This window comes from Dermacentor andersoni, chromosome 2, assembly GCF_023375885.2.
Source record: "Dermacentor andersoni chromosome 2, qqDerAnde1_hic_scaffold, whole genome shotgun sequence".
Classification (NCBI taxonomy): Eukaryota; Metazoa; Arthropoda; class Arachnida; order Ixodida; family Ixodidae; genus Dermacentor; species Dermacentor andersoni.
The window spans coordinates 223,813,629-223,834,713 of record NC_092815.1 but is presented as its reverse complement, the minus strand read 5'-3'; the positions used below and the strand labels follow the sequence as shown (position 1 = coordinate 223,834,713).

Genomic DNA, 21,085 nt, shown 5'->3' with positions numbered 1-21,085 from the left:
CTTGCTGTTGTAGGGCATCCAGCAAAGGAGTCTCCGCAAAGGCGGCCATTTCCCGAACAATTGACGTCGTCTTTGTTCGTCCACAGGCGTAGCGTCTAGCTTCTTCGAACTTGGGCAACTTCTTCCGGAAAAGACGTTCAGCATAATTGCTAACACTCAGCGGGATGTTGTGTTCAACTAAAAATGCATTGAAGACACATTCTGCATGAATCACATCAAAGTCGTCGTCGCTGCGTGCCAAACTTGCTAGGCTTGGCTGGCTGTCAGCGGCTCGCACGTATCCCTGATGCTTTTTCGAAGCGACGTGGACCTTGATGTCAGACTTGCCGCCATGCAAGATGGTCACATCATAGGAACATGTGGTGCAGCATTCGAACTTCTCCCCTTTCTTCGATGGCATAAAGCACGAAGTTCTGCCATGTACGACTTCAAAAACACACAGTCGCACCGCATCCAACGCGGCAGATAGTCACACAAAAGGCGAGGCAAACACTGCAGTAACTGAAGCTGAGTGAAGTCCAAACCCACGCACCCGCGTAAACAAAGGCAACAACATGGCAACAGGTTTTTAGAGGCGCTATCGAGCTTTGGATATGGATTCAAGACTGCCCTAGTAGATGACAGAAGTCACTACAATCTTGCAGCTGCTGATGATGATACCACACATATGTATTGCCCTCTCATGGCTGCGCAAGGCACCAGGGTGTAGTTTTACATTTTCACATAGTTTTTCTTTTTTCGCATATAAAATGCTTTCCGCAAAATTTCAAGCAATATTCGTAAAATCATAAGACTGCTCGAAATTCATACATTATACAGAAAATTCGGAAGAGTGGGCAGGTACGCTGCTAAAGCTAAATATGCAACACAATGGGGGAGAATGGTCATTTGGGATGCTACTTGGCTTCTGCAAACTGTTCTGCTATGTTTTTGCAAGATGCGCCTGATCAATGTGTTGTATTTATTTCTGTAAATAAAGTGTTTATACATGGTCTGAAAAATGCTTCTCTGTTCCGGCGAATTTATTCATGCTTTGTATTGTAAGGAAATAGCCTTGTAAAGGGGAGCATGCACAAGTGCTGTAGACAAACTATTTGAGATTGCATATCCATATTTACTGAAGAAATTGCTCTGAGCTTATACGAGTGCATAGAAAGTTTACTTTCTTGTGGCCATGTCATGTACCACGGCAGTTTAACAATCAAACTCGATGCGGTTAGAGCAAATGGCATGATGAAGGTAACGGGCCAACCCTTTGCGTATGATTAGGCAATAGCAGTGACATAGGTAAATTATACTTCCTGCAGAAGCGTAATGATTGTAAGAACAAACTTGGCAGACATTCAACGTCATCGCAGGAACGACATGCGATCTTCCCCGAGCCATCTGCAGTAGTCCAGAGAATCACAAATTTCTTTTTCCTGGCAAAGCGTCGGGGTACCCTACAAATAATATCTCGGTCGGCAGCGCAGAAACCGGAGGTCTACTTTGAAGTGAAATGGTAAAAGTAACGCCGCCTGCTAGGCAGCCGCCGTGTCCCGGAGCTACCAGAGCGAAGCATCAGGAGGAACCTCTTGCTGGAACCCCTCCCAGCAGCAACATGCAACTCGTCAGGCCATGCCCTCCTCTGAGCCCACTACAAAGCCTTCTGGTACACTGTATCCCAACCCAGATCGCTATCGAGATACAGCTGCAACAGTGGGGGCAAGCAGACGCAACGGAAGTACATCTTTCTTGCTCTGATGCAAGGTAAAACAAAAAACATGCAGACATTCGGTTTGTGTGTTTTATTGTTTCCCTAAGCTTTAATTCATCAATTAAGCAGCAGATCATACAAATAACAGATGTTGCCTTGAATGATTCTCAAAGTGTCATGTGTCTCGATGATTGGCGTCACACAGCGAACACGAGTACAAGGGCGCAAGAACACGTGTACGTTGTCCTCTGGCTTTGAGTGTGGCGGCCGCGAGTAGAAGAGAAAACGGCGTTCAGATTGAAATTTCAGACCTTTCTGCAGCGCATAGTGATGTAATACTTTGCAAGCACAATCGTCAGCATGCATTGTATACTCTGCGCTTGTCGGCTCAAAATGACCAGACCGGGTGAGGGGCCCTTTAACATTCAGTTAACATTGCAGTAAAGGTAGCAGCCACGGCTTCGAATCTGTGGCCTCGTGCTAAGCAGACGTGTGCCACAGCCATTGCTTTATAAATAATGTTCTGTTACATAATTTCTGTATTCCTTAAATACTATGAAGGCTTCAGGACATTTCCTTTGATTGAACAGCTAGAATGCACTGTTAACTTTCCTTTCTCTGGTGCTTGAGGGGCTAATTGTTTGCCCACAGGTAGTGATTGCCCTTTATTTGGCAGCCAACAAAATCGGTGGCAGTGAGGTATGCAACATGAGCTACACTGTGGACACTGGAGGTAAACACCAGGGAGCAGTACTGACCACCCCAGGCAGGCAGGCCTCGGCATCAGCATGTGGCCCTTCGTATTGGTGCTGGGGTGAACCTGCCGAGCTGTCCGAGCTGGATTCGGGTGAGGACGGCAGCTGTGCGTTCAGCTGGCTCAGCTTGGCCGAGAGCACCTGCACCACAAGTTGTCCGTTAATGCCCACAACTGTCACACACAAAAAAGTCATGGAACATGTTAAAACTAAATTTTCTATCTCTAGTCACAACATTCTTCATGTGGCACTATGCTGGAAGCGTGAATCAAAGGCATGGCGTAAGAAGAACAGGTGCTCCAACGAAAGCGCGCGGCACGTTTCACTAATGTTGGGCCGCCGCTAGAAAGCGCACACGACTAGAGGTTGTAGGGTGCTGGTGCGCCGGGGGTGTGTCCGGGGGCTAGACATTCCCGGGCCACCGTGTTTTTAGAGTGCCTGCTACTGTATTTAGTGATAAACCTTAAGACACTCTCTTTATGTTACAAAATCTTAAAATGTGATTCCTAATTGCTGATGTGCTTTGCTACCTTTTCTAAACAAAAGCGTATAGTACTTCTCTCAGTGTGGCAGTGACAGTTTGTCGTTTGCTGAATCTGCTAGTAACCTAATTTACTTTCGTTACTTCTGCTTGAACAAATGGTCATTACTATTTGTCACAATGGACAAAGCGTTCCAGCTTTCATTTCTTACGAAGCAGGCTTCAGAGGAGTGCTGCGTACAAATCATTTCTGGATTAAGGGAAGTGCCTTCACCTAATGAAGTAGGTTAACGCTCACATATTTCACTGTTTATGCTCAAAGAAAAATGATGCATAGCGTGTTTCGCTACAGATTCTATGCAGAAGTTCCAAATTCTAGAAGGCACGAATTGAGAGACAGCTATTTCTTTTTAAACCATGCTGCCATGGAACTTATGGTATCAATGTGCGTACTCTTGAATGAATTATTCTAAACGTCTAAAATAAATTCAGGGTTTTTGGTTGCCAACACTAGACTCTAAGATGTACACCGTAGCGAGTGACTCCAGCTGGGGCTTCTTTAACTTGCATCTTAGCTTAGTCACATTTCTCAAATTTCCTCTTCCATATGTGGCGATGATAACAAATTTATTTAACAGTTTCTATGTTGGCATGTTGGCTATAAACCGGAATCATTTGGACGATATTGTGAGAAATCAAGGGCGTCGCATGCCACCGACATTCTGTGTAATGAGAAACCGAGGAAGCAGCAGTGGCTTCCAATGCTGATGATGATGATATATGGAGTCAATGGCCAAAGAGCGCCAATCAATGGTCTAATGTAGTCGATGGTTTGGTCAATGATAAAGGGCAAATGTACAGATGAAGCGTGGTTGTAAAGAGGCCTAAAACTATTGTTGTAAAGTGGGTCAAGCAGTGCAGTCCACTTATAACGATACCACATATAACGATATATCGGTTATAACGATGGGTCGACATGAGAGTGTCATTTTATGCATTAGGTCTATGGGGAAAAAAACCATTTATAACGATAGGTTATTCACCGCATATCGGATATAACGATCAAAATTTTGCAGTCTGGACGGCGTTTTCCGTGCCAAATAATCGTAACGTTTGCGTTGCTTAGTTCCCTGAAACGAACGATGTCGAGACGAGGCGATGTTTACCTCCGTAAGTTCGTATCTGCCGCCATTACCGCGCAGCGCGTCTCGCCCCGCCTGCGCACGAGTAGGCGCAGCCAACGTTGGCGCAGCGCGCCACAAGATGGCATTAGCTGCTTCATGCGCGTCGGCCACAGTCGCTCCGAAAGAGAGAGAAAGACAAAAAGAAGCGACAAGCAAAGCGGCGCGGTGGCGCCCGTCCCGCGTCTCTCTCGCGATAGCAGGCTGACGCCACCGAAGCAGCGTGCAACCAACGGTTCAACCCAGTTCGAAGATGGCGCTGACAAAGCGCAAAGCTGTGTCGCTTGACACGAAGATGGATATCTTGCAGGACTCTCGATGCGGCTTCAAGGTGAGCGCCCTCGTGAAGAAGTATGAGCTCGTCCAGTTAACGATATCAACCATCTTGAAAACCGGGAGCACCGCGATTGTGAAGGCAGGAGCTATCAGCGGCCATTCCGATCAGCGGAAAAGGGGTTAGAGACCCCTTGTACGCCGATGTTGAAGAGAGTGGTTAATCACCAATGGCTTAAAGAAGGCGGGCTTTCTGCGTAAGGACGAACTTCCCCAACCCGCTGAGACCGACCCGGTGGAAGTCGCTGACATAACCGAGCTCTGGGAGCTCGTTCCTACTGGTGACACAAGTGGTGTGTCGAAGGAGGAGTTTTTGACTGCAGACAGTGCTGCCTCGTTCTGCTATGAGGTCACCGACGAGGCGATTGCCGAAGATGTGCTGTCTCGACAGACGCAAAGTTGTGCGACGGTGGCGACGGCATCAGCGACAGTGACAACGAGATCGACAGTGGCTCTTTGACCTCGACCACGATGTCCACGCAAAGTGCACTGTCGTCGATCGACTCCTTAATTGATTTTATGCATGCTAAAGGATTGCCGCCAGTGTTCGCGCAGCAGCTGGAATCCATGCACACCGCGGTTGTGAAGCTGAAGCTGCCGCAAAAGCAAGTGCAGATTTCGGACTATTTCGGCGCGCCTAATCCTTGACACGGTCATTGGCGCTAGAAATAAAGTTTGTTTTTCACGGCCTACTGTATACATCATCTATTCTTTACAGCAAGTAGCGAATTCGAGTTCAGAGCTGCAAAGGTAAAGAGCGCAAACGCGTTTTAAAAAAATTTTTTTTTTTTTTGATAACTGCAGTCCAGATATAGCGATCATCGGTTATAACGATCATATTTTTCGTCTTTATCGATATCGTTATAAGTGGACTGCACTGTATAGTAGAACCTCATTCATACGTTTTGGAATATTCTTCGAGAAAAAATTTGCTAACCAGGAAAACGTATGATTCGAAATAAAAAAAAAAAGAAAATCGACAGACTCAACTACTACTGACATCTACCTAATGCGCAGCATTGTGTGGATCGTTGCAACATGAGGTGCCGACGTGCGTCAAGCTGGTGGTCTCCGACAGCCCGAGATGAATTTTGTTGTTTTCCTATTTCATGGTGTTTTAAGAGGGTGATGGGAAACGGAAACGAAATCGAGGTGGTGGGCAACGCCGGATGCCACCGAAGCTAAATGTGAAGCCCACATCATGCCGCCTGTAGCAGGGAACGGTGGCACATTTGGATTATCGCCTACTAAAAGTGTGCAGTACGCTACCAATGGCACTACACACCATGCACTGTAAGACACATAGGTAAAGATGCTTATCGCAGTGGGTTTGGCGGTGATAGCTGTGAATGCGGCATACGACGACCTAGGTGGAGATTTGCAGGTACCGGAACAAGAAACCGTGCACGCCATTGTTTTCACGTGAGACAAGCCCCGAGAATAGCCCCGAGAATGACCTAGAGGGCCACTGCCAGTGCCACTCGCATGACGTGAGGGCATGGACATGAGGGCCTGTTGCCTGCTGCAGTTCGGATGGCGTGCGGGCGCCTTCTGCAGTGTTTCCCCTTGTTTGCTCTCGTTCCCTATGCTTCTATATTTATGACGGTCCTCTCAAATATATTTTTATGACGTCTTCATTCGTGTAAATTTATTCAAAGAGTTTATTTCCTATGCCAGAATATATTTCTCAACGGTAACACTACAGTGCCAGCTGAAGGAGCACCGACCAGCCTACTGCAGATTTTTCATGCACGGATCCACACTTGAAAGTAGTAGCTAACATGAATAATAAAAGCATAAACGTAAAAACGTAGCAGATAAGAACCCAGCTGGGATATCATACCTACCATGATGTAACAAGCAACAGAAACACTGGCAACATGTGACTTCTGCAACATTTAACTTCATTTTCACCCGCTAAATTGTGTTTGTTCACGAAGAGTAGTTCATGGTATAAAAACAAATTTTTGAATTTCTGCACAGTAGCACTCGGCAGTAACACGAGGGCTTATCACGTTGACATCGTTCTTGTTGAATCAACTGCAAGAGCAGCTCTTCAGTTTAGATTCTACCTGCACAACTTGCTTCTTTAACTGCTTCTCAAAATTAGGCCGTTCTTGACAGGTTAATTTTAAGCAACAGTAATTTGAAGTAAAGTTAATGGAGGCTTACAGGTGTTTGCAGAATACAGAAAGGAATGTGCCAATATTTATTCCCTTATCCGTGCTACACGTTACACTCACTTGAGCAATTTACTGGCGATTTTTTATTGAGGAAGAGACGCAACGAAGCTGTTTGGCAAACTGACACAGGCTTCTTCGCTCAAATGTTTGAGTGAAATATGCCTTTTGCACTGGCCCTGCAGCCAGAAAGAAGCCGAAGCCTCATTCATTAGTAGTGTTGAAGAAATCATTATTCCCCGCTGGAGATCAAACATCAAAAGAATTCATGTGAGGCTTGTGGTGTCTTTCTTTATGAAGTGGGTATGCGAGGTTCTCTTTTATGTGCTGACGAAGCGAAGAGTTCTCAGTTTGTGTAATTAAGCAACACGGCCTCGAGACGTGGTGAAACAGAAGGTGTTTGAATTTTCATTATCAAGGCAGCCTATATTGCGCTATAGTGCCTCAAGTGTATTTAGGCACTACAATTGGCGCTGTGAAAAACTGCATCATGGTTTCAATTCGAAGTTGCAGTGAACAACTGATTGGTTTCAAGAACAATATGTGCCTTGCCATAACGACAGTCGGTTGCTGCCGTTGCATGAAGGGTATTCTATATTGCCAATAAAGGCTACTGAGGGCGACCATGAAAGCCACGATAGGATATACATAGCGCCAATTTAGTGGCTCGCGATCTTAATTATCAAACTTTTATTTCAGGTGATTGCTGTTATGGCATTCATGAAGCATATGCATACTATACATGACGCGCCATCATAACACCCATGAGCAATGTGTTTTCTGGGTGCCTCTTTCAGAGAATGGTAGAAGTATAGTTTCAAACTTTCTCATACAAGATGCACCTAGCTCTTCTTTTTACGCATTATGAAGTGGCCATATTTGACTAGAACTCACCAGAGTAATAAGAATCATGATGAAAGCTTCGCTGAGCAGTGTACTTTTAACACGGATTTATAATGTCAACACCAATTACCAAGATTTTTCTTCAATGTAAAATGCCATGTCCCTCAGAGCAAAGTATAAAGGAAAATTAAATGTTTAGCCGAGTATCATGCAGAACTTCGCATGTTGAATTTGCAGATAGTATTCTTCTTACGCAAAATTTATGGACAGACAAGGTGCACAGTATATGCATTGCGAATCCACTAGACCAATTCAATGCTATATAGCTTGCGATATCCAAGCCACAAATTTCCTCGGCTCATGTAGTTTTGAAGATGAAACTGCGGTTCAGGCATGGCAGCTGAAAGAAGCCAACATATCCTTCAATAATAGTATAAGTAGTAATAGTATCCTTCTTAGTAAAAGCAAGCCATTTCACGAAGGAAGTACGCAGAATTGCTCGGAGAAAAAAGCATGCTCATGAAGCTTATAAAAAAAATCCGACATCTTTTACGGAAAAACTAAAAAAAGAAACAAACGAATAAAAAATAATACGAAACAATCAAAATACTCATATTATGACTCTAAATTTGCGTATGAAGGAGCGGCCCAAATAATTTTGGAATTTTATCAAAACGAACCCCGAGGATGAGATTTCAGTACCCTCGTTTGACCATGATGGCACATTTGTTCACAATAGCATGGCTAAAGAAAATTGCTTTAATTTCTTCTTTAGGTCGGTATTTCGGAGACGCTCTCATGACAGTGAAATATTTCTGAACTATGGCACAAATTGTACTGAACGTATGGATGATGTCATTAAATCAAGGGGAATTGAATTGCTACTCCAGCGCCTTGATAAATCTAAGGTGGCTGGGCCAGATGATTTGCCTCCTGTTTTTCTTGCTTTATGTGTTCCTTCTGTGTCTCAATATCTACAAGTTACTTTTACTCAATCTTTAGAGCTGAGCACCCTGCCTGATGACTGGAATATAGCCAATGTTGTACCTGTACACAAACCAGGAGCACGTAGTACTGTATCGAATTATCGACCTATTTCCTTAACAAGTTGAATTTGTAACATTTTTGAACACATCCTATTTACTAGTATTATGAACCATCTCGACACCTACGCATTGCTAAGCCCTAATCAACATGGTTTTAGACGTGGCTATTCATAAATCACCCAACTCACTGAATTAATACATGATTTAGCAAGTGCATTAGACGTGGGTTCTTGGATTTAAAGAAAGCTTTTGATGTTGTAACTCATCACTTACTGCTTGAAAAACTTTCATGGTAGTATAACGTTAATGACTTAGTAATTTCCTGGATCAAAGAATACTTGAGTACTAGACGTTCTTACAACAAAAGATCTCGTGAGGTTGATGTCACATCAGGAGTACCGCAGGGGTCTATTTTGGGTACATTGCTATTTTTAATTTATATGACTGATAAGATTCTAACCTATCTTCCCATGTGCGCCTATTCACAGATGATTGTGCGATTTATTGCGTTATAAACTAATCAACAGGATTGTGCCATTTTGCAACATGAATTGAACAGCGTAGATGAATAGTGCAGCACTTGGGGGCATGCATATCAATTTGCAAAAAACAGTGCACATGTCGTTTACAAAAAAAAAAAGCGATGCGCTCATGACTGCAAATACTTCCTAAACATTACTGAGCTGATTCCCGTGCATGAGTGCAGATACCTTGGCGTCATCTTTAACCCTCACCTATCATGGCACTGTCACATTGAAAAAAGTACAGCCAAAGCCTGCCGGAAATTAGGCTTCCTGCGTCGAAATACCAAACAGTTTCCTTCGGAAATTAAACAGCTACTGTGCACATCATATATTAGGTCCACACTTGAATACGCCTATACCGTGTGGGATCCCTGGCTTAACAATGACATTCAGTGAACAGAAAGAGTGCAAAATTTAAAAGTTTGATATGTCGATATATAGGAGTTCGATAGTTCGATATAGACACTTCAGTGTTACGCGTGCTGAGGAGAACCTCGGCTGTATTTCATAAGCTAAAAGTAGGAAAATGCTAATACTGAAATTTCTACATAACATTTTGCATTCTCAAACAGGTATACGGTGTGAAACGTACTTACTTCCTCCTGATTATATTTCTTTATGACGAGATCATGTCAACAAAATTAAACAGATAAGGTGTAAAACTGTAAGACTTAATGTCATTTTTTCCCCGGACAATTTCAGATTGAAACCAACTACCATGAGAGATTGCCACCACCACAGGAAATGGTAACTTTTTCTTGTTGCTCCAGTAGTGCATTTATGTGGACAATGTAATTATTGCGAAAGTGAATTCTATCCAATACAAATAATGTATTCTAGGCCCTGTAATTGCTACGTAATTACTAAGCCCTGTGACATATGTATAATTTTTATATTAATGTTATTGCTTTCTATTCCTATGGTTTATTCTAGCAAAGTTTGTTTTCATGTGTGTTATCACAATGTTTTATGGACATGACAATTCACCTGTGTATTCCCCCCCTCATTGTACTATACCCCCCCCCCACCCCTGTAATGCCATTCGCGGGGCTGTGGGTAAAGTGATAAATAAATAAATAAATAAATAAATAAATAAATAAATAAATAAATAAATAAACAAACAAACAAACAAACAAATAAGTAGCTACAGCTGGAGCCACCAATATACACTGAAGGGAATGAGCATGCGTGGCAGCCGAGTGAGTCACATGACACAGCCATGCCCTCTCGATCCTTGTTCTCATGGAATCTACACGATTGGATCCAGTGGCTTGAAAAGGCCTCACACGACTGCAGTTTGGCAATGTACTGAATGTTGGTTCCAAAAGATTGTACCTTCTGGGAATGTACTGACCAGTAAAGAAGAAGCATAACTGCATTGGGTCATGTTGTGCATTCTCGATCACGAACGTCGATGCTGGAAAAACACATGAAAAGGGATCGTACCAACGAGGCTCTACTGTACTTTGTTTTGAATATCATATATAAAAAAAATGTAGATGGATATGTTCAGATAAAAATGAACTGGGCATTCTGATGACCGTTCTTTGTTTTGAAACAAATTTTTATGTGACATAAGAAAATATGCCTGATGAAAGGCATCCACCTCGGTTTTGTGAAATTGAGAAGCTGAGATGAGCTCAGCAATTTTTGAAAGTTTGAAAGGTTGTATCTCGGGAATTAAAATGTACCGAGCAAGAGTAACCCTTTCAGTGTCAGGTTTTTTCAGAAGTGACGCACGTCCAGAGTTGGATTGTTATCTTGGATATTACAAAACAAACACAACAGTTTATTTTCGGTTGTGCAGAAGCTAAAAATGACATGGATAATGGCAAATGCACTCTTGGTATGATCCTCATAGTCCTATCTGGCTAAATGAATACTGTATTCGTTTGATCATCATCATCATCATCATTGTCAGCCTATTTTATGTCCACTGCAGGACAAACGCTTCTCCCTGCTATCTCCAATTACCCTTGTCCTGCACCAACCAATTCCAATAGTCCTTAACCTGTTCTCAAGCTTCTTTGTCAGTCTCTAAGTCTCTGCCCCATATGTCAGCACTAGTAAAATGCACTGATTGTAAACCTTCCTTTTCAATGATAATGGTAAGCTTCCAGTCAGGAGCTGACAATGTCTGCCGTATGCGATCCAACCCATTTTTATTCGTCTATGAATTTCCTTCTCATGATCAGGGTTCCCTGTGATTAATTGACCTAGGTAAACATACTCCTTCACAGACTCTAGAGGCTGACTGGCGATCCTGAAGTCTTGTTCCCTTGCCTGGCTATTCATCATTATGTAGTTCAGAAGCATTATGTTTTGGGCGAGTTGGTTCTGGTCGACTGCAGACAAGATCTTTTCTTTGTTTTTTCACGTAATCAGACCAGGTTTGTTTGGAGAGATTAAAATAATCATTCACGACGTCGACTTGGGTCTGTCCTTGCTCGATAAGCATAATGATGGTGGCCTTTTTGTCCAGTGTCATGGTCGAATATTTTTCACGCTTCTGCAACACATTCGGTGGAGACGGGTGAAGAGCAGGGGCCATGGCGTCAAAAACACATCAGCGTTGCACTGAATGAATGGCCGCAACACACTGAAATAGCGATGATATGTTGTACGGCAGCTAGTGATGGCAGGCGATGATTTCAATTGCATCGTACTGGATAAAAGCTGGCGGACCACTGCTGGATAAAAACGTGCGCGACACCACCCATGACACCGAGGCAAAACTGATGATAATGGCGGTTATCTTGAGCATCACCTGGCTTTCATAGGTGGTGTCCAAAATTGGCCGTGCATCCCTGGCTTCCGGCTTTCAAAATCGCTTCCACCACAGGCTACAAGCAAAAGCACGGCCTTACCACAGGCGCCACCATTGCCGCATGGATTTGCATGCCTCGTATACTTGCTAATCAAATTACTATACTGATCCGAGCCAATTCACATCCGATCCAAAGCTAGTCAGGCGGCTCCAGATTCGATATGGCATCCTCCATGACTCATACCGCTGGTCTGTCGCGGCAAATTTTGTCCAGAAAATTGAAATTCTGGCTTTATGTTGTCCGAAAAATCAGTTGTGAAAATACATTAGCTCTATGGGAGCCCTGATTGTGCATTTATGAAGTTTGGAATATCCATCAAGTTCAAATTTTTGGAGTCCAAAAAATCGGTCGGCTACTGTACAACGAAATTTCGATATAACGAAGCAAATTGCCGATTGTCACCAACTTCATCAAGTCGAGGTTTAACTGTACGACAGATGACGGAGCCACTTCGCAGACTGGCAACATTGTGTTACTGTGCACATCCATGTGAATACAGTCGCCGACCGATTTTCTGGACTCCAAAAATTCGGACATGCCCAGTTATTCGGTCAGCTTCGTGGCACCGCCATTCTCCCCATAGACTATAACGTATAACAACTGCCGAAAGTTCGGACACCTTGCGACCTCTCGCCTGATTTTTCGGACACTCCTTGAGCCAACTCGATCGAGGGCATCATGCACCGACTCTGACCGGCGCATAGTTCGACTTGCTGAACGCCATGCTGAACGGAGCCTCCTTGCTGTCCCACGAAGTGGCGATACTGGAAATCGCCGCTCATCATCATCGTTTCTGCCTGGTTCGATAGAGTGGTCATACAGCAGTTCCGGTTTCAGCTTAGTAAGCCATGTCAAGACAATCCAGCAGCTGATTTGTTTCTTTCGCGCGCGACGCTGCGAGCAGGCCACGTTTTTCATTTGTGCAACTGGTGTCGGCATGGTGGTGTTTGCTTTGTGTGCTGTGTCGAGGTTTCAGTGATCCAACGCGGCGTACGGAAACATCGCGTCAAGTGTCTAATGGCGCCGGCAGTGCCCGCGCAGACTGCGCTGGGGAATGCCGGCAAGCGGGTGCCGGGAGGCCTAAGATTTGTCGCCTTCCGATGTGCTCCCTACTGATGCGGAAAGTGTTCTGCCGAAACCTGCGCAGTGGTTGCATTGCGATTCCGGACACCGTCTCATTTGACAGTTTCGAAGGTGCTGACACTGCTGTACTGACATGCGCAGAACTCGACGACAGTGAGATCATTCGTCAGGTTTCTGCTGCACCGCCGGACGATGACTCCGAGTCGGAAGATGACGCACCATGTGCTACGCTGTCGTCGCATGCGGAGCGTGCACAAGCAGTGACTGTGCTTTCAGCCGCCTATAGTGACCGTACGACCCTCTCCGAGATTCAGGCTTATCTGACTGCGCGTAAACGAAACAGCGTGCAACGGCGCACTCACGATTTCTTCAAGCCTACTGCCGAGCCCGAATAAGTGCGTGGAAAGAAAGGACTTTTTTTTTTTCTTAATCCGCTTTTTTGGACAGCTGTTTATTCGGACATTTCCGCAGTCCCCGTGAGGTCCGAATAAACGGTCGGCGACTGTAGAGTAGAGGATGTACGGGAATGTCAGTCACATGGCGGGACAGAAATGTGGAAATGCACCAATACATCAAAGACACTCAAAGGGGTAATTAGAGCAACTGAGTATCACTAGTCCTGACTACACATGCAAGCTGAGTTATTTGCGGCTCAGTGAGGAATATCAAAAATGTGGCATTGTTGGTTTCAGGAGAAAGCTTGTTCACGATTTAAATGGTGTAATGACTACTTACACTCAAATACAGAACTGGAAACCTTGTTAATTGTTTTTACAAATAATAATGGTTACTAATGGAAAAGCTAACAAGCATAGGCACATTAGTTGTTTGTAAATTAACATCTAAAGAGGCTAAAATTTTGAAGTTGCGAAATTTGGCATCTTTGCTGCCATTTAAAAAACAAACATTGCCAATTTTTATTAAACTTTCCCCAAATGCTTATCCACAACTGCTTATTGTGGAACTGCCAGAACATTTTGCATCAACTTGCTTCAAGTCATAACCTTACATCTGAACTTGTGCACTGTCACTGCTACAATTTTGAAAATATTGCAAGCATTTTAGCAATATTTTTTGGTGAATGATGTTTGGTCATGGTATGAGCGATATCCAAATAATGGTGACCACGATGTGTTTCCTGCTCCTGCAATCACTTCTGGTGCTAGCAGTACACAGAAAGCACAGCCTCTGATATTGCTTTTTTGTTACCTTAAGGGAATCGTCGCTAGAGTTGCAATTTCGACGCTTCCTATAAACTGAAAATGTAAAAAATGTTTCACATAGCATTTGCATTTGCTATTGTAAGTTGGTCAACAACGTGCACCATATGTGACAACTGATGAGTAAGAGCACGTATATGCAAGAAAGACCTAAACTTGCTATTGCAAGATGTTCCAGTTAAGCGACAAGGGTCTGGAGTTTTTCTTTTTATTACTGCACTTTCCCAGAAACAACATGCCTGTTTGTCTTGGGCGGTAAGAAAGCCCAACAGATGGCACCCCTCTCCAACGCAGCCTTTTGGAGGCAGGTAAAAAAGCGGTTGATCCTGCTCCAATTTTCAGTCAAATGCCTAACGCACATCTTGCAATTTCCGCAGTGCATAACACTGGAGTCCGCTACAGCGAGCAATGCAGCTACTATATGGGTAATACTCCATGGAACCTGAGGGGCCATGCTATGAGTAGGAGAAGAGAAAAATCGTTAAGAATGGACTGGAAACCAAGTACAATGGGTTCCAGTCTAATCAGCCAAACTGCCGCCACCAGTGGGGCAGCTGCAGCAGCACTGACCGCTTTGTCCTTGATGGGCAGTTGTCCAATGAGTTTCTTGTCGTCGGCTGGGTCCAATAACTCAGTGTTGAGGAACAGGTCCAGCTTCATACTTGCATTGTTCACCTTCACCCTGCGAGGAGGTTGGGTATATTTCACTCCTGCATGTTGTTACAAAAATTATATCTTTCGAGTTTCTTAAGGTCACTTCAAAATTAAAGCAGTGAGTTCTTGCTGGTTTTTTTTTATTAATCAATTACCCACAGCACTCAAAGATGTCACAGCAGGGGGGTTACAACATGGAATAAAATACACCTTTGTTCACACAACGCAAATGCTTTTCCGTCAGCCTATTCCACTGTTTAATGGTTCAAACAAAAAAAGAGTTGGCATATATTTGTCTGGGCAATTACAGGATCTTGCAACTATGATCAGTGCACTTTGATATGTAATGAGGTTTCCATATGTAAATTTCTCCATTAATTCCATTTTGTTATAGGCAATGGAATATAAAAATTCTAATCTCAGTTTATTGCAGCGGGCTGAAAGAGATTCCCATCCTAGCGCAGCCTTCATTGCAGTGCAGCTTTCTCTGCTTCTGTACCACCCCAAAAAAGATGGCAGTACGGTGTTCTATTTGTTCTAGAGCGGCAATCAAGGTTATCTCAACACAGCCATATATAGTGTAAGATATGTCAAACACAAGTAGTATATGCCATACATTTTAAATTCACACGCGAACATCTCAGGTTTCTTTGAAACCTTCACAGTTCTTATAATTTCGCAACTTAGGATGGCTAGTGTGGAGGCACTCCTATGTACTCAGTTCTCTATAAGACTAACAATCCTACTGATGACAGCTTTAGTTTCAGATTTCCCCAATGCATTAAAATTTTCACATTTTTGCAATAAAGTCAAAAGAAGTTTCAGCTCACAACAGCAATCACCATTAAATCTAATTTGAGAAAACTGCCCAAATTTAGGTCCATCATGTTCATGGGGATGCTATGGTTTTCCTGCACTGGGACTTCCTAGAAAATGCACAGAAAAGTGAATTAGAAGGTGCATAACTGACCCATTTATGTTGAATCGACATTCCTTGAAACTAGGAGTGTGCGAATATTAAAAAATTGGGAATACCATAAAATATTATTTTTAATATTCATATTCGATTCAAAAAGTAGGTATTGAAACACTTTCAAATATTCAAAACAAATCGAATATATTCCTGACTGTGCGGATGCAAACACGGTTCATAGCATTTGCTTCTATCTAAGAATATGAGTCTGATTTATTGTTGATGGCGAAATTTCACATGTAAATTGCGCTCAGCCACCAATCCACCAATTGACGAAGCTTTGTGGAAAAAGCCAGTAGCAAGGGGCACAGGTTTGCGGAGAGCGAGGGTGTGCTTAGAACGCAAAGACTGCGCAAAAGAATCCAGCAGTAATAAGAATGCTCTTTCCGGAAGTGTAGGGATAATGTTCGGATCCTATACGGCAATGCCCATGCACGTGGCTTCATTATGCAAATATGCCAGCTCCATGCTGCATGCATGCCCATAACGTACCTCCATGCAGCGTATCACATACCTGTTAGATTTTAGCATAGAGCGATAGCCAATATGCTACAGCAATATGCACCCAGCAAAACCTAGGACTTGTATAAGAGATCTCACAGGCGATGAGCATTACCACGGTGCCTGCACATATCGCAGTGTGCTAAAAGGCACTATTCTAAATGAGTATGGATGCATTAGGCATGTTTACCAGGAGTTATAAAGAAAACATTCTTTTGATGCAACCAAAGGTGCTCTACCTTCTTCCAGCAGTATGATGTAGTATACCTCGCATTATATTGGTGGTTGTGCTATATTGTCACGTAGTAGTGACGGTGGAAAACACAGCAGCTAAACTGTCAATAGCTCAACTATCTTTCTTATTGGGCGAACCTGTGCCCAAAAAAGCAAGTTACACTCAAAGCACAATGACAGCATTGAACACAGTTGGCGATCGTCGAAAATCTGATCTGCCAGTCAAGCGCGACAGCTTTTATACATGAGTCATCTAAGTTCTTAGAGTAATTGCTGGTGCCCATGGGTCTTCCAGAAAGTACTACATAATTCGCGTCACGCATAGAATCAGATTACACAAGCTTCAGTGACAACAGACAATGCACAACACCATCGATAATGTTCCGGCCGGTTCCAATCATGCAGGCATCTCGTGGGCTGAGTGATAACTTTAAGCCGTTAGTAAGTGAAATGCAGTCCCTGAGAAAAGGATAAATAAGTACATGTGCCAATGCTTACCTCTTAAAAAGGGTCGTCCCAATGCTACAAACATGAAGGCAAGAAACGAAACCATATGCAGTGAAAAGAAATAACAAACAAACAAAGAAAAAAGTTCCAGAGTTAGTTAACGTTGGTAGGAGGGCTAAGGCGGGCAACATGGACTATTCCAGACCATGAGCGCCGCTGTGATTGCGAAATGCTGTCTGGCACGACGTAATAGTCCAGTGCAGCAATACGTCGGATGATCTTGTAGGGTCTGAACTAGCAGTGCAAAAGGTCCAAACCCAAATGCAGTCGCCAGGCTGGTACACGACATAGTGTCGTTGAAGATTGTAGTGTCAGCTGTCGGTCCTCTGCTAGTTCTTGATCTGCAGGCGGGCGAGCTGTCAGGCTTGTTCGGCATGCTGTAGATAAGGGGCGATGTCGAGATTCTGTTTGTCGGTGACATGCAGCAACATGGCATCGAGAGTCGTCGCTGGGTTCCTGCCGTAAAACAACTTGAACGGCGTGACCTGTGTTGTCTACTGCGCTGCCATGTTATAAGCAAAGGTTACGTACGGCAGGATGGCATCCCATGCCTTGCGCTCGACATCGATGTACACTGCCACCATGTCTACGAGGGTGTTGTTCAGATGCTCCGCTCCGTAAGGCCACTCATTGGCAGGTGGTAGGCAGCTGGCCCCCTGTGGCTTATCTGGCTGTATAGCAAAATGGCTTGGGTGAGCTCTGCAATAAAAGCTCTGTCAGTAATGAGCACTTCTGGTGCACCATGTCACATGAGGATGTTCTCGAAGAAGAATTTCACCACTTCTGCTGCACTACCTTTGAGCAGAGCTTTCATTTCGGCGTAGCGGGTAGGGTAGTCGGTGGCTACGATAATCTGCTTGTTTCCAGATGTTGATGTCAGAAAGGGTCCCAAAAAATCCATTCCGATTTGCTGAAACGGTCGGCAATGATGCTCGATCGGCTGTAATAATCCCGCTCGCCTTGACGAGGTTGTCTCGCATTGCTGGCAGTCATGGCATGTCTTGATGTAGCGGGTGGCATTGGCGGTCAGGTGCAGCCAATAGAACTTATCTTGTTTTTTGCGCAGAAACAGTTCGTGTGTATGTGTGTGTGTAGTTTCTTCTTTTCTATTTTTTTCAATCCTTCTTTCTCTCACCTATTGCATCCCCTTGCCCCTCCACCAGTACAGGGTAGCCAACCGGTGATAATCTCTGGTTAACCTCCCTGTCTTTCCTTTGCCTCTCTCTCTCTCTCTCTTGCGGGTGTATAGGAAAACCAAAGGTGCCTAGCTCTCTGATCGTCGTGCACGACATGCAGGACTACTAGCCAGAGTGCTGTTGACACAACAATATGGTAGTTTGCGCCGACTGGGGAGCCATTCTTTTTTTACAAGGGCATTGTTGTACAAGCAAAACGAAGACAGTCCACGCCGAAATACTTTAGGGACAACATCGGTCTTGCTTTCTAAGTACTCCACAAGGCTTCGTAACTGCGGTTCTACTCATTGCTGTTCAGAGAAGTCGTCTGCAGTTATTGTTTCTAGGAAAGCGTCGATGTCCAGTTCACCTTGCAGTGATGGGCCAATAGGGGTGCGCGGCAGGAAGTCGGTGTCAGAATGCTTCCTCCCGGACTTATAGACCACTATGATGACGAATTCCAGGATTCTGAGACTCCATTACACTGGGCAACCTGAAGCATCCTTTAGGTTTGCCAGCCAACACAAGGGGTGGTGGCCGCTTAGACCTTTGAAGTGCCTGCTTTATATGTAAGGTCGAAATTTCGCTGTAGCCCAAATGATTGCAAGGCACTTTTCTTCCGTCATAGAATAATTCGTTTCCGCTTTCGACCGTGACCGGCTAGTGTAAGCTATTACGCTGTCAACTCGGTGCTTCCTTTCAACTAGCACGGCACCGAGGTCTAGGCTACTTGCATCTATGTGTATTTTCGTCTCGGCGTCTTCGTCGCAGTGTGAAAGCACCAGTGGTGACTGCAGCCATCACTTAAGCCATCATTTCCCATTTAAAGTCGATGTCAGCTTTCATGAAACGAGTTAAAGGTTCCGCAATTTTTTAAAAGTCTTCTATAAAGCAGCTGTAGTAGGCACACACGCCAAGGAATCTGCACACTGCCTTCTTGTCGATGGGCCACGGGAAATTAGCAATGGCAGCTACCTTCTGTGGGCCGGGACTGACTCCAGAGTTACTGATAGCGTGGCCTAGGAAGAGTTCCTCAAAAGCTAAACAGCATTTTTCCGGCTTCAGGGCGAGTTCAAATGACTTAACCGCCTCTGAAAAATCATATCTATTTGCTGCCGGGAGTTATTTGCTTTTGCAAAACTATGTAGTTAAATTAAAAGAAATTATGGGGTTTTATATGCTGTTGTTGCGGCTGCTGCTCACAAGTGTGTCTCTTGTTTTTGGTCTGTTTTCTGCGATGCCCACCTCGCTAAAAGAACTGAGCATCTGGAATCACTGCTTAACGATAAGCTTGATGCACTTGTCGACAATCTGGCTGCCAAGATTGGGAAGAGGCTTGAAGACCAGGGAATTGGCAACCTTGCTTCTCTAGCTGGAAGCGTGCGCTTTACGAGCGAACAGTGTGACACATTGAAAGCGACATTCAGTGAACTGGTAACTACTAACAAAGCGTTAACTTGTCAGAATCAAGCATTAACCAAGAGAATCGCAAACTTGGAACAGTACAGCAGAATGAATAACATCGAAATTAAAGGCATTCCATCATCACAAAGAGAGGAATGCTCTGCGATCTTGAAGAAGGTTGCCGATGCAATTGAGTGTCTAATTTCTTCTGGAGACATTGACGTAGTTCATCGTGTGGCCAGCAAGGTGTCGGACAGGAACATCATTGTTCATTTTTGTTCACGTATCAAGAAGAATGAATTTCTTCGCAAGGGTCGCAAAACTCGTCTGCGATGCTCCCAGATTGGCTTTTTTGGTAGCACTGATAATCCCATTTACATTAACGAACACCTCACAATCGACAACAAACGTTTATTCAGCAAGGCCCTTGCACTGAAAAAAGAGAACAGTTGGCAATTACTATGGACTGAAAATTGCCAGATTAACCCTTTCGCTGTCACGGACGTACCGGTACGTCTTCGCGCTTCCCCCCCCACAGTGTCACTGACGTACCGGTACGTTCTCTATCGTGCGTTCAAAATTTCGCGCCTCAGCGCAAAGCTGGGGCTCCTGGACTGGCCACGCCATCTGTTGACTCTTTCTACAAGCTCGTATTTTCGCCTCGACCTGTGTAATACATGTATTGAAGAGTACGGTGCGACTGCCACCCGCCCCTCTCTCTTTGCTGAGTGGCGCGGTGGCTCCGCATTCGCTGTATCATGCGTCGCGCGCGAGTGGTTATGGGTTCAAGGGTTGTTCTGCCATCTCCGCTGGTTTGAAGGTTTTGATTTTTCTTCTGTTGGTGTGTCTGCTACGGCGCGTCAAGTTCAGAGGCACGCGCCACACCGTTGCCTCTTCTAAACGAGTGACTCGATTGCTGCTTTCGCTCTCTCGCCGCACCCTGGCTTCCGACTTGCAGCAGTAAACGTAAAGCCCTTCGAGTTTTGTTTCAGCCTTTTTCCATCTCCCTCTGTCTTCTTGATCACGCAACGTCCCATTTCTCTCCGTTGTGCGGGTGACTGAAAGCGCATCCTCCCTGCGCGCAGTTACTTTCGGATGGCTGAGCACGCGGACCTTCGTCTGCTCATTGGAGCGGTGGCTCAATTCCGATTCAGAATACGAGCCGAGCTCGGATTCGGACTCGGACAGTCTCATGTGAGGAAGAGGTGAGTTCTGCATCGTCAGATTCGGATGTTGAATGGATGTTATAGTCAGGCTGATGATGATGATGATGTTTACTAACAACAGCTGCAGAACACAGAAATGTGCATATTGCATTGACTATGTTGTTTGTATGCCAATCATAATCAAAAATAAATTGCTATGTTCATTCCCTGTTATGCTCGTTCCCTGAAACCAAGCCGACACTGGGGGGGGCGTCACAGCCAGAAAGGTCCGACAGCGAAAGGGTTAAAGCCTGTAAATCAA

At 44.4% G+C, this 21,085-nt stretch overlaps 1 protein-coding gene across 8 annotated transcripts in view; it reads right to left on the bottom strand.

Annotated features, from left to right (window-relative positions):
* faf (ubiquitin carboxyl-terminal hydrolase-like faf) overlaps positions 1-21,085 on the bottom strand; it is a 607,534-nt gene that overhangs the window by 321,512 nt on the left and 264,937 nt on the right. For all 8 annotated transcript variants that reach the window (XM_072286629.1, XM_072286626.1, XM_072286628.1 and 5 more), the window contains 2 exons: positions 14,741-14,852; positions 2,455-2,592 (listed from right to left, as the gene is read on the bottom strand). In XM_072286629.1, the coding sequence (XP_072142730.1) occupies positions 2,455-2,592; positions 14,741-14,852 (250 nt within the window). The remainder of the gene's footprint in view (positions 1-2,454; positions 2,593-14,740; positions 14,853-21,085) is intronic.